The sequence below is a fragment of the Dermochelys coriacea genome, chromosome 1 (genome assembly GCF_009764565.3).
Source record: "Dermochelys coriacea isolate rDerCor1 chromosome 1, rDerCor1.pri.v4, whole genome shotgun sequence".
Lineage (NCBI taxonomy): Eukaryota > Metazoa > Chordata > Testudines > Dermochelyidae > Dermochelys > Dermochelys coriacea.
In genome coordinates this window covers 211,250,788-211,263,112 of record NC_050068.2, presented here as the reverse complement: position 1 = coordinate 211,263,112, position 12,325 = coordinate 211,250,788, and the positions used below count along the sequence as shown (strand labels likewise).

The following is a 12,325-nucleotide window of genomic DNA, read 5'->3' as shown; positions in this document are numbered from 1 at the left end:
GGGTTGGCAATCGACAGTGACCTGATGACTGTGTGGATGCTCAGGCCAACCCAATCCCCACTCTGCATGGGCCGACAGACCTACAACACTCTCTCCTTCCCCAACTTGATTGTGTCTCTTGATCACATCCCAGTATTGTATTTACCATGGTGCAGCCTGGCTTAGCAGTCATAAACTCATGGGCAGCTAGCCCCCAGCCCCTCCCCTTCTGCCCAAGGCCCTGCCCCTCCTCTTCTGTCCCCCTCCCCCACTGGAGCCCAGAGCACACACCTCCATGGCCACCATCCACCCTGCACACTCCCAGCCCCAGGCAGGCGGTGCAGCCAGAGTGCTCTCAGCTCCAGAGCTCTGGGTGGGCAGCGTGGTCCCAGTGCCGGTCGGGTGGACGGATGGGCAGCACAGTGTGGCCCCAGCCCTTGTGCGCACCAGCCCCAGCCTACCTGCCCTAGCCTCACGGCCACAGAAGAGCGGAAAGGGAATTGGAAGCAGGCAGAAAGGGGTCTGGGGGCAGAGCGTGGGCTGGGCCATGCAAAGCTGTTTGGGGAGACCCAGCCTTCCCCTGTCTATGCTACCCACTGCCCATGAATAAACTAGACCAGATCTGTAAGGCAATCTCTTCTCAGGCTGATGCCCCTTTTGTCTGAACTGATACCCCATGTTCATTCTCTCAGAATACACCTGAGAGACAGTCTAAGCTGTTACTGGTTAATGTACTCTTTGGATTCCATCACTGGAAGCAGTGCCCCAGGGATAAAGGGCCATGTATCCTATTCCCCAGTCCCTCTGGGCCAGCCAGTCCCTTCAACCTGGGGCAGAATTGAAATGGTGTCCTACAGGTGAAAGGCTCCATGAACATAAGAATGTAAGAGTGACCATACTGGGGCAGACCAACAGTCCATCTAGCCCAGTAACCTGTCTTCTGACAGGTTTCAGAGTAGCAGCCATGTTAGTTTGTATCCGCAAAAAGAAGAGTACTAGTGACACCTTAGAGACTAACAAATTTATTTGAGCATAAGTTTTCGTGAGCTACAGCTCATTTCATCAGATGCATGCAAAAGTTTTTTTTTTCTCTCCTGCTGGTAATAGCTCACTTTACCTGATCACTCTTGTTACAGTGTGTATGGTAACACCCATTGTTTCATGTTCTCTGTGTATATAAAATCTCCCCACTGTATTTTCCACTGCATGCATCTGATGAAGTGAGCTGTAGCTCACGAAAGCTTATGCTCAAATAAATTTGTTAGTCTCTAAGGTGCCACAAGTACTCCTTTTCGTTTTGTCTTCTGACAGTGGCCAATGCCAGGTGCTTCAGAGGGAATGAACAGAGCAGGTAATCATCAAGTGATCCATTCCCTGATGCCCATTCCCTTTGATCCATTGACTGACACACTAGTCCACCTCTCAGCAGGGGAGAAAGTAAGTTGAGTGACTTGCCGGTATGCTGGGGTCAGCTCTGGCCCCCGGATGGGGCGGGGCTGAGGGGTATCAGAGCCAGTCCCAGCCCACCTTGTAAGGTAAGTCCCCCCCCTCCCACCGGGGTAGCAGCAGCAGCCCAGGGAAGCAGCGGGGCTCCAGCAGCTATTTAAAGGATCAGGGCAGCAGAGACAGTTGGAGCCCCAGCCCTTTAAATAGCTACCCCAGGGCTCTGAGGGCTATTTAAAGGGCCCATGGCTCCCCTGCTTCATTGCCCCGGTCCTTTAAATAGCCCCTGGAGTCCTGGAGCAGTGGCAGCAGGGCTCCAGCGGCTATTTAAAGGGCCGGGGCCTAGAAGCAGGGGAACCACGGGCCCTTTAGCCGCCAGAGCCCCGAAGCCACTACCCCAGGGCTCCAGCAGCGGGGTTCTGGAGGCAATTTAAAGGGCCTGGGGCTCCAGCCACTGCTGGGAGCCCCAGGCCCTTTAAATTGCCCCCTGGGGAAGCTGGGCTGCCCCAGTACAGTGTACCGGCTCTTGCCAGTACACTGTACTGGGGCATACCGGCTTACTTTCACCTCTGCCTCTCAGAGTTTGGTATGAAGGGGAAACCAGCCATGGTGTGTTATGGTTTCCAACATGAATGAAATTCAGTAGTGCTGTCCCTGGGGTCTGCATACAGAAGAGTCTTCTTTGTGCTCCTCTCCAGGATACCCTGGTTCTGTTCCTAAATCTGTGTTGGCAACTCTGTGAAGTGGGAAGGTCTGCAGCAGGTGCTCTAGAGGTTGTGGGTGAGGGTCAGCTGGATGGATGGGCTTTTGGTGACAGGGTTCAGTTATAAAGCCAGGTTGCATTATATACTAGGACAGCTCCTGCTGTTAACCCCCATCTTTGAACCTCTTTACCTGTCTGGCCTTCTTCCCTAATGTCCCCTGAACACCTCTGTCTAATGCTGCCATGACAGTATCTTTACCCATTCCTGGGGGCTGTGAGTGGAGGCAGCCAAGATTAATCCTAATACCTGTAAACAGGGAAACACTGCTCCATAAACAAAATGTTTTTTTTCTTGTCTTCACTCTCATCATCTCCAGTGGATTTAACCACTCTCTGGAACAGGGCTGGTACAAGGTGGTGGTTTTTATTCTAAGTGGCATTAGTTGACATGTAAAAACACAAGCAGCCACCAGTGCCTTTTTACATTGGCACACCCATTCTTGGTGCCTTGGTGAAACTGAACCAGTGGTAGAAATGGTGGAAATTTTAGGAACAAAGTCTAGTGTGGATACAGCCCAAGTCACCCCTGAGACTGACAACAGAACTATCCCTTCTATGTCCTGAAAATCCTCCCTGGTACAGTACTCCCCTTCACTTCCTGCCCTGCACTGTTGCTGTTAAGTATCTGCGGCCTCCCACTCTAATCTGCTGCACTGTTAAGATGGGTGGCGGTGGGAGCTTTGTCTGTTCCTTATGTCCCACCCCGGAAGCCTGGGGAACTTCATTAAACATTTTGTCAATCACTTTGTTGCCGTGGAAATGAGGTTATTATTTATACAGCATTTTAAAAACAGACACACATTGACACTCCAAATATAGAATTTTAATACTATTCTGTCCCCACTTCTGCTCTCAGGGGCATTTTCAGTGATGGGTGGAGCTAATGAGAGTGTGGACCTAATAAGGGGTGGAGCTAACAGAGGGCAACCCCCAAGTCATATTTATAACCTGTGTGCAGGCACAGGCTGCTCATGTCCCTGGCTCCTTTGTGCAGACCTGTTGCACTCGTCCCCCAGCCACCTCAGCATACATGGAGGGTGCCTTGTTTCTGCCAGCTGTTGAGAAATATGAGAACATAAATTATCCAGTGTGTCCCAGGAGCTGGGGGACATTGACAGTTTTATTTAAGAATCCCAATGGCTATGTATGTCTTTGATGCAATCTCATAGGTTGAGCTCCCTGAAGGTATGTGCCTCACAGGCTTCAAGGGTCCTTTCATTAGCCTGCTGTCTGTCCTGCAGATGCCAGTCTTCACTGCCAGACAGTGAGCAGTGTCGTGCCCGATCAGGGCCCTCTTCCTCCTCCTCAGCACCCCCCAGGGAGAGGCGGCGGTCCCAGCGCAATGTGAGTGGGAGGCGGGAGTGGCGTGGACTGCAGGCTGGGGAGGGCAGAGGTGTTTCGTCGATGAATGTGGTGATCTCATCCCTGAAGAAGCAGGCGCTGGAGCTGGATCCTCTGGGGACCAGCCCCCCCTCAAGAAACTGCCGGAGAGTGGTCAGCTCATTTTCAGGGGGCCGCCGGCGGTGGTGGTAGTCATGCAGTTCAGGAGGAAGGAAGCCAGGGCCACCAGGCTTGCGGGGAGTGGCGACTCGGATGTCATCAGATGATGACCACTTGTGGAGAAAAGATGGAGTGGAGCGGTGGGAGGAGAAGATGTTAGTCTCATCGTGGGACATTCTCCGGGAGATGGGGACCTGAAAGAAGGTAAGGGGAGATGAAGGTGAGGGGAAGGCAGATACTGCGAGGCTTGGGGAAAGCCTCAGAGACAGAGTGAAAGAAGGAAAGAGTTTCAGAGATGGGAATCCATGGGTTATACACATATGGGAGGCTAGTGACCCCTTAGAAGCCAACAGAGTTCCAAGGAGGGGAATATCTGGGTGTGACACACAAGGGAGAAGGGACTGGAGGGTAGGGTGCCCCTTGCAGTCCCTACAACTCACCTGCAGATAGTGCACCCTGTCGTGGGGCAGCAGCATGTGACTCATTGGCAGCAGCTTGACGTCCCTGGGATCCCGTTTCACAGCCGCAGTGCCATTGGCATCAAATCGCACCTTGCAGATCCGCCCATCGCCATAATCCTCACAGGCCCCATCTGGTGGTGATGGGGAAAAATGGTGCATAACACTGTCAGCTGGGAATCTCCTGTCACCACATGTTAAGGGAGCCTGCGTACCCTCTTTCACATTCCTTTGTTTTTAGTGTGTCCCATAGCTCCTGCTGTCTGCCCTCTGAGCTCTCCCCTACCCTATTCCCTCATGGCAAACCCCTCTTTCCTGTTATCCCCCTCCTTGTTGGTCTAGGGAGTATTGGATCTACCCTGTTTCAGCTCACATCCCCAAATGTCTTGCCACCAGAATGGAGAGAAATATGGAAGCTCAGATCACAATGTTGGGGAGGGGGGTCTCACTGTGGTTTGGAGGTTTACATCCCGTGTCTTGCCCCATCATCACAATCTGGGTGTCTGAGTAATTCTGTTCATCCTTTGATTAGTGTGGGAGGGGTGCATGTATTGCTCCAGCCCGCACAAAAGGTGTTGTCCCTTTCCCAGTTCCCCAAGTATCAGCTACAACCCTGAATCCTTCCTAGCCCCGCCAAAAGTACTCTGGCCCGACACCCAGTGCTGCCAGGCTCCCCACTTTGCTCTCTGTCCCAGGGGCAGGGTTTGTGATGAGGGAGATGGAGGGAATATTGGAGAGGGCTTACCATCATCCCCCTCTTCCTCTGTCATGATGGCCACGCACTGCTCCCACACGGTGCGGACATCAGCTCGATAGCGCTCGCAGGACCAGATGAAGGAGGGGAGCAGCAAGGTCTGAACCATGGAGCACCATAGCACTGCCAGCACCATCCAGGTGGGGGCGGTATCATAGCGCAGGCTGAAAAAACTCACCACCTTGGGGGTGGGAAGGAAACAGACAGTGAGGGGGAGAGAAACATACACGGTCACAGAAAGAGAGAGGGGGAAGAGACAGACGGCATGAAAGTGAACTGTGCAGTTAAATGACTGATTGGCAAAGGGTTCTTAAAATAATTGATCTTGGGTTTTTGTTTTTTCAAAGTCTTCTTGTTTAGTCCCTTACAGATGTCATGAATGTGAAGGCTGGGCTGCCCTGGGTTTGCCGGAGGACATGGGGGCTTTGAGAGCACGTATTCTGCACTCTCACACGTTAACTGAAGGTGTGAGACCTATAGCAGCCATCCTTTCTCAACAGTGTTCATTATGCACTGGAGTTAACATAGGTGCCTACAAAGCACAGTTTCTATTCCAGCCCCCTCGTCTTGGTAATTCAGAGCTTTGCACACCTTTCAGATGCGGGGTTAGCACTTTAAAAAAAAAATTGAGCAAAAATAGTTTGTCCGTTTTGAGAATAAGGCAAACATATTCCTGCTGCAGGAGAAGCAAATTCCTGCACCCTGAATGCCTTTAGAAACTACACAGGGCCAAATATAGAGACCTCTTGTTTGGGGAGAGGAGACAGGTGAGAGCCTCTTATCTAAAGTCTCAAACAATAGGAGGCTGGGTTAATTGTACACTGATCTCAGCATGGAGCTAAAGGGACACAGAAAGGGCCTTCCACATCCCTTCTCCAGTGGAACTCAGGCGAGGGTTAAATCACTCCAAAGAATGCAGCCTGCAGTGGGGCAGACTGAGGGGGCTAGCTGAGCACTGCACTGAGCTGGAGACCACTTTACTACATTCTCCACCCTCTCTTGGCCACACCTGCCAATCCCTTGAGAAAGGTGATCGGTGGCCTATTGAGGTGAAGAAGGGGCAGCCTGCTCCTTACCAAGATGGGCACCCCGGTGAGTGTGTCATACAGGAAGACAATGGCGCTGATGAGGTTGGTCATCTGCATGGAGGTCTTGGCTGACTCTGAGCCATCCAGCGATGACCTCCTCTTGCCCCTGACATCCTCTACAACGATGGCTGGCACATTGAAGGTGTTGTGTGCTGGGGGGGGGAAGGAGGAGGAAGCTTCCTCTGTCTGCCGGTGACGACATCTTTGGTGCCTTTGGTGCGCCCACAGGGTCTGGTAGAAGGTGATGGCCACACACACCAGGCCCATGACGATTCCTCCCAGGAGCAGGAGGCTGAAGCAGACACCAAATCCCAGCCCAATCTTGCTGACGATGAACTGGCAGCCACGGGCATAATAGCGCTCACCATTGTTGTGCCAGCCAATGGAGGGCAGGGTGGAGAGGATGAATGACACCATCCAGATGCCCATCACTGCATGCAGAGCCTGCTTCTTGGCATTACTCAGCCGGTAGTTTACTGGCCACCTCACCATCCACATACGGTGATAGGACAAGGAAGCCACTGTGAAGCAGGTGGCCAGGGCGAGGGTATAGTATGTGGAGACAAAGACCTTGCAGATGCTCTCGTTCCAGTCGTAATCAGAGGACTCGCGCCGCAGCTGCACCACGGCATAGGTGGTGAGGGGTACAGCTGCCATGAGGATGTGGGTCCCAGCTAGGAAGCACAGCAGCAGCTCCAGGGGTTTGTGCTTCTGCTGCTTGGCTGTGATGCTCAGGATAATCCAGGAATTGGCCAGCAGGGCTAGCAGCCCGCACGCTAGCCACCACAATGAATTGTTGTGCAAGGTCGACTCTGACAGGTCACCCACGCTGCTGCCCCCACCACGATGCATCATGCCTCCCACCTTGGGAGCTGGAGACAGGGTAGGAGGATCAAGCCCAGGGACCCCGCACAGGGGCAGACAACTCTTGCCTCATCTGCTCTGGATAGGAAGCAAGGGGCATGCACAGGAGGGGTCACCAAGAAACATTGAACAGGGCATATGGGAAGAGCTCCCTCTTTTTCTCTATCCCTTTCTTTGAGCAACCCTTTCAATCTGTTGCTCCTTCCCTCTTTTGCTCTCCTGTTATGTTTCTTTCACTCTTTTGATCACTTCCACTTATTTGCTCCCTTATTCTCTTTCCCTTCTCTTTCTTTTCTGTCTCCCTCCTTTTCTCTGTCTTTCTCACTATCACTTGTTAGAGCTTCCCCTCTCTCTCCCACACATGCTTTCTTTTATTTCCTCTCCCTCTGTTCATCCTCTCTCCCCCTTTACTCCCTCCGAGATGGATCCCCTGCTTCATGCTCCACCCATATATGCCCAGTCTGAGTGAGACCTTCTCTCAGTTCCACCTTTTCCTGGGGCCTGTGAGGGCTACACCCAAGTAAACAGATGTCTCTGGGGCTCGGACCTGTCCAGATATTTCAGTGAGATGCAACTATGTGCCAGATCTTGGCATCTCAGTTCTGGTGTCTTAAGGGATGGAGGGTGGGGGGAGGGCTAACAGAGGGGTTCAGAGAGGCTGTTGGTGTAATGGTGGGGTTGGCACATGCACAGTGCACAGTCCCACACTCACCAAACACCACAGCCTCAGGCAGCTAATGATATCTGCCCCCCCCAGCCCTGTGGAAGCTGTAAAAGAGTGGGGGGAAGGAGGGGCAATGGAGGGTGGAGGGAAGGAGAGGCAATGATCTAGTCTGTCCAGGGTGCCCCAACCACCAGCCCTGCACACTGTCCTTTCTGCCACTCCCGGAGCTTGTTCTGTTCCTACAAGTCCCCCTCCTCTGGGCAAGGTGCAGGACTCAACCAGTGAACAACTTGGGGACAGTGAGAAGGGAAGATCCTTTTCCCAGGCTCCCTTGGAGATTCAGGGCTCAAGATTCACTGCAGAAGGGGGAGAAAAGAGAAAAGGCAATTTAAGATATTTCCGTCTCCCCAACTCTCTCAACATTCACACACACAAATAGAACATTCTGATCTAGGCTGTGCAGGATTCTCCCCAGTGGCTTTTGATAATAGACTATCCTGATGCATGCCTGTCCTGACCTGCAGCCCCCATAGATCCAGGTCTGGCTCCCCTGCACCCACTCTCAGTTCTGCTGACTCCTGACCTGCTGCCTCCCTCAGCCCCTGCCATACTGGTCCTGGGACCCCCCACACAACACTTCTGCTGACACACCTCAGTCCTGATCCCCAAGCCCCTGCCCTGTGCTTCCAGTTGTGAATCTTTGGTATGAAGCTGTAAAGCACCTCAAGCCTGTCTTATAAACCCCTCTCCCTCCTGGATTTCAGGCCTCAGATCCTCACATCTCTGCAGGTGCACTTCTGTCTTGATCCACAGTACCTATGCTATTTCACACTTGAATTCCCCACCCAAAGCTTTGCTAATGCCCCTCATTTGAGATGTATCCTCCCATCCCCTAATATTCCAGTTCTGGGTCCAGCTATGCCAGTGCTCTCCTGACCCACAGACATCCTGCTGTTCAAGTCTTAGCCCAACACATTTCTGCCATGGCACCTCAATTCTGATTAATAGCTATTCCAGGCCTGGACCCTCACACAAAGCTCTACCCATGCCCCTCAATCCTGACCTGGAGGACCCAAAGCTATTCCTATCTTTAGTTCCCTGCATATCTCTTATGGTGGCCCCCAGTCCTGCTCTGCACTAGCCTCATACTATTCCAGCCTTGGGCTCCCCACAAAGCCCTGCCAATGCCCCTCTGTCCTGCCCTGCAGCTCCCCTGCTATTCCAATGCTGGGCTCCCCACACAGACCTGCCAATGCCCCTCAGTCCTGCCCTGCAACCCCCCTGCTGTTCTAGTCCTTAGGTCACATTATTTCTCTGCCAATATCCCCAAATCTTAATCCACAGTCCACTGTACCATCTCTGGTCACCCCACAGAGTTCTGATGATGCATTTAAATCTTGACCCACACATCTTAAATTCAAGTCCTGGGACAATATACACAGCTCAGCTAGTGCACCTCAATCCTGACCTGCATCCACTTGCTATGTGAGTCCTAGACTCCTGATACACAGCTCTACTGATGCACCACAATCCTGACCTACAGCACTCACAGCTATATCAGCCCTGGATTATCTGCACATCTCTGCTGCTGCCCCTCAATTCTGACACACACAAACCCCTGCCATTCCTGGCCTTGCCTCCCATATTGCCCTGCCAATGCTACTCAGTCCTGCAATGCAACCTCCCCTGGTATTGCAATGCTGGGCTCCCCATGCAGCTCTGCCAATGCCTCTCAATCCTGACCTATTCAGATCTGCTATTCCAGTTCTTAGTTCTGATGCACCTCCATTCCTGACTTGCAGCCTTTCTTTTTATCCTCAGCCTCATCTTTCACCCTCCACTCTTGCAATCTGAGCCCCTGTAGCTCCTTTCACTCTGCCAATGTGACTGGACCAGTCTGTCCTCCATGACTGGATTTAAAGATCCCAAGTCTCCCCACTTTGTGGGCTTTTTTAATATACCATCACCCTTGCAGTTAGGCCTGTGGCCTTTGGAGACAGTTATGAAGCTAAAGACCCCCTAATAATTCAAGGGGTTATTGGAGGGGAAATTTCCAGGCCCCACTGTCTCATCTGCCCACCCACACCTGTCACTAAACCAGACAGGACCCCTCCTGTTTTTCATGGGGTCCAAATCTGCTCCCAGGCACTGGGTGGGTGGCTCATGGTGTCTGGGTCTTAGAAGCTTTCTGTGGGCAGATCCCTGTCCCTGTCCCCTTGGTTGCCTGGGCTTCCTGTCAAAAGGCCACCCTCCCACCATCCATCCTGCCAGCTGGGAAGCGCAGCTCATGGACTCGTGACTCAGGGAGAGGCAGAAGAGGAAAAGGTCTGAGACGAAGATGACCCAAAAGGAGAGTGAGCGGGTGAGAGAGCCCTAAAGCCTTACAGAGATGGAGCAAGGGGGGAGTATCTGTCTGGCTGTGCTCCCTGGGTGGGGGGAAGGAAAGGTGCGAGGGCCAGGCCGGAGCTGCAGGGCCTTTTCCACCCACCTTGTCCTTTTGTCTCCTGCCCGAGGCACAGGAACTGGAAAGGGGTACAAAGAAGTTGCCAGGGTTATTGCTAAGCGGGGGAGGGGCAAAGGATGAAGGGAGCAGTGCAGGGACAGGGCAAGCTGGGGATGCAGGGGGGAGCACAAAGGAAAAGAAGGAAAAAGTGGTGGCTGAATAGAATAAGAGCCAGGGAGAGAAGGACAGAGAGGGGCAGTGACAAGGTGCAGAGGGCCCCATGGCCAGCAGAATACTGACCAAAAGAGCGATAAGGCCCTTAGAGCACAAGCCTCTGCGTGTGGAGGTGACAGTCACCTCCAGGGCAGGGGATGCATCCCGATGGGCTGAGAGCGAGACGGGAGGGGGAGTGTGTGTGTGTGTGGAGGGGGGGGGGGGGGTTACACTTAGAGATCGCCAGAGAAGAGGGGAGCTCGAGACAGGGGGAAAGGAGGAAAAGGCGAAACGCAGCCAAGGGCCAGCCCCCTCCCCCCCGGCCACACTCCGGCGTCTGGAGCCGAAGGGACCCATCTTACCTCTCGCTGGCGCTGGCGCTGCCATGGCGACCGGAGCATCTCTCCTTGTGTGCGCGTGCGGCTCTGCCGTCCCCCGCTCGCTGCCCCGGCCACAGGGCGCCGCAGGCAGCGGGGATCGGCCCCCAGCCGCCCGCCGGAGTGACCGTAAGCGAGCGCGAGATGGAGGAAGCAGAGCGCAGCCCGGCGCTGGGATCGCCTGTGCTCAGCGAGGGGGGGAGGGGGGGGGAGATACAGGGCTCAGGCTTAATGGCTGAATCGATCGTCTATTAGTGTGTGTGCGTGTGTGTGAGTGTGTGTGAGTCCCTCCCCTCCGCACTCCCCGAGGCGGGTGTTGTTCTGCTGGGCTTCCGAGCGGTTTGTTTCCTGTTGGGAGTAGGAGGAGTGTGCGTGAGTGTGTGTGTGTGTGTGTGTGTGTGTGTGTGTAGGGTGCTCTGTTGCTTGTTAGCCTGGGAGAGGCCAGGCTGGTGTCTGCGTGCCCTGCAGGTGTGAGGGCGTGGCTAGGTTACAGAGCAGACAGGCTGGTGTGCTACAAGTGTGAGTTGTGTGTGTACTTGGAGAGAGTAGGTGGGTGTGTATTCCAGGTGTGAAATCTGTGCATGTGTGTAAGAGAGAGGGAAGACTGGCCTGGGTGGGTGACAGGTATATGTGTAAAAAGAAAAGGAGTACTTGTGGCACCTTAGAGACTAACAAATTTATTAGAGCATAAGCTTTCGTGAGCTACAGCTCACTTCATCGGATGCATTTCGTGAGCTGTAGCTCACGAAAGCTTATGCTCTAATAAATTTGTTAGTCTCTAAGGTGCCACAAGTACTCCTTTTCTTTTTGCGAATACAGACTAACACGGCTGCTACTCTGAAACCTAGGTATATGTGTGAGGCAGAGGGTATACTGGGTGTGAGTGGGGTATGTGGGCAGGAGAGGGCAGGCTGGGGTGTGTATTTGTGTATAGGCTGGGGTGTGTGTGTTACAGCTACAGAGCAGGGCCCAGCCCTGGTTTCTGAGCTGGTTCTTGGCATGGTTCAGCTGTAAGGGTAGCTAAGGACAGGCTGGGTTCAGCACTCATTCAGATGCAAGTACCACTGACACCCACTGTCAGCAGCAGGTAATTTCCCAGGGGCAGCCAAAGCATTCCAATCTGTCTGGCTCTGTCCCATCTTCCCCTTGCTCCCCCACCTTGGACAAAATTGGAGACCCAGATGAACAGGGACTGAGATCCCTCCTGGGCAGAAGTTGAGGAGTCCCTGCCCCCAAGAGAAGGAATTGTGGGGAGGGAGCCAGGGTATGAGATGGAGTCAGAGAGAGAGACTCAGGGGCTTAAGTTACAAGAGGACATGGAGACGCTGGTGGCTTCAGAGAGGTCTCTGCATGAGATCAGACCCCAAGAGCTTCCTGGGATGGGTCAGGGTATGGAGATCTGACTCAGCTGAATGGTGGGGTCAGTCAGCTGGTCTGGGGCCTTCCCCCACCATCATTCAGCAGCCTGATCCAGGTCAGGGATATGGGGAAGGCTGGGATAAAGGGGGCTGGGGGCAATGCCCAGTCAATATCACCTCTCAGACTGGACGTGTGAAGCTCCAGGCCCCATTAAATCCAGTGGGACTAGAAAGTTTTCCCAGGACAATGGACACCCACAACTCCCTCCCTCCTCAATGTGAGGGCCCCTTAGTGAGGTGACTGCACCAGCCAGAGTTCTCATGTATGTTATTTCTAGAAGCTGGCATCTCCCTCTATTAGAATTATTACTATTTATGCAGGGTATTTCCAAGACACCAATTTAACCATAAATTCCTTTAT

General features: G+C 53.3%; 1 protein-coding gene across 1 annotated transcript; it reads right to left on the bottom strand.

Moving 5' to 3' along the window:
- Positions 1-2,986: 2,986 nt before the first annotated feature.
- GPR162 (G protein-coupled receptor 162) lies at positions 2,987-10,906 on the bottom strand. Its single transcript, XM_038379028.2, has 5 exons — positions 10,532-10,906; positions 5,974-7,869; positions 4,889-5,078; positions 4,126-4,277; positions 2,987-3,879 (listed from the first exon to the last, which is right to left on the bottom strand). Exons 2-5 carry the CDS (start codon positions 6,838-6,840, stop codon positions 3,349-3,351), a joined length of 1,740 nt encoding a protein of 579 aa, XP_038234956.1. The 5' UTR covers positions 6,841-7,869; positions 10,532-10,906; the 3' UTR covers positions 2,987-3,348.
- Between the last annotated feature and the right edge of the window lie 1,419 nt (positions 10,907-12,325).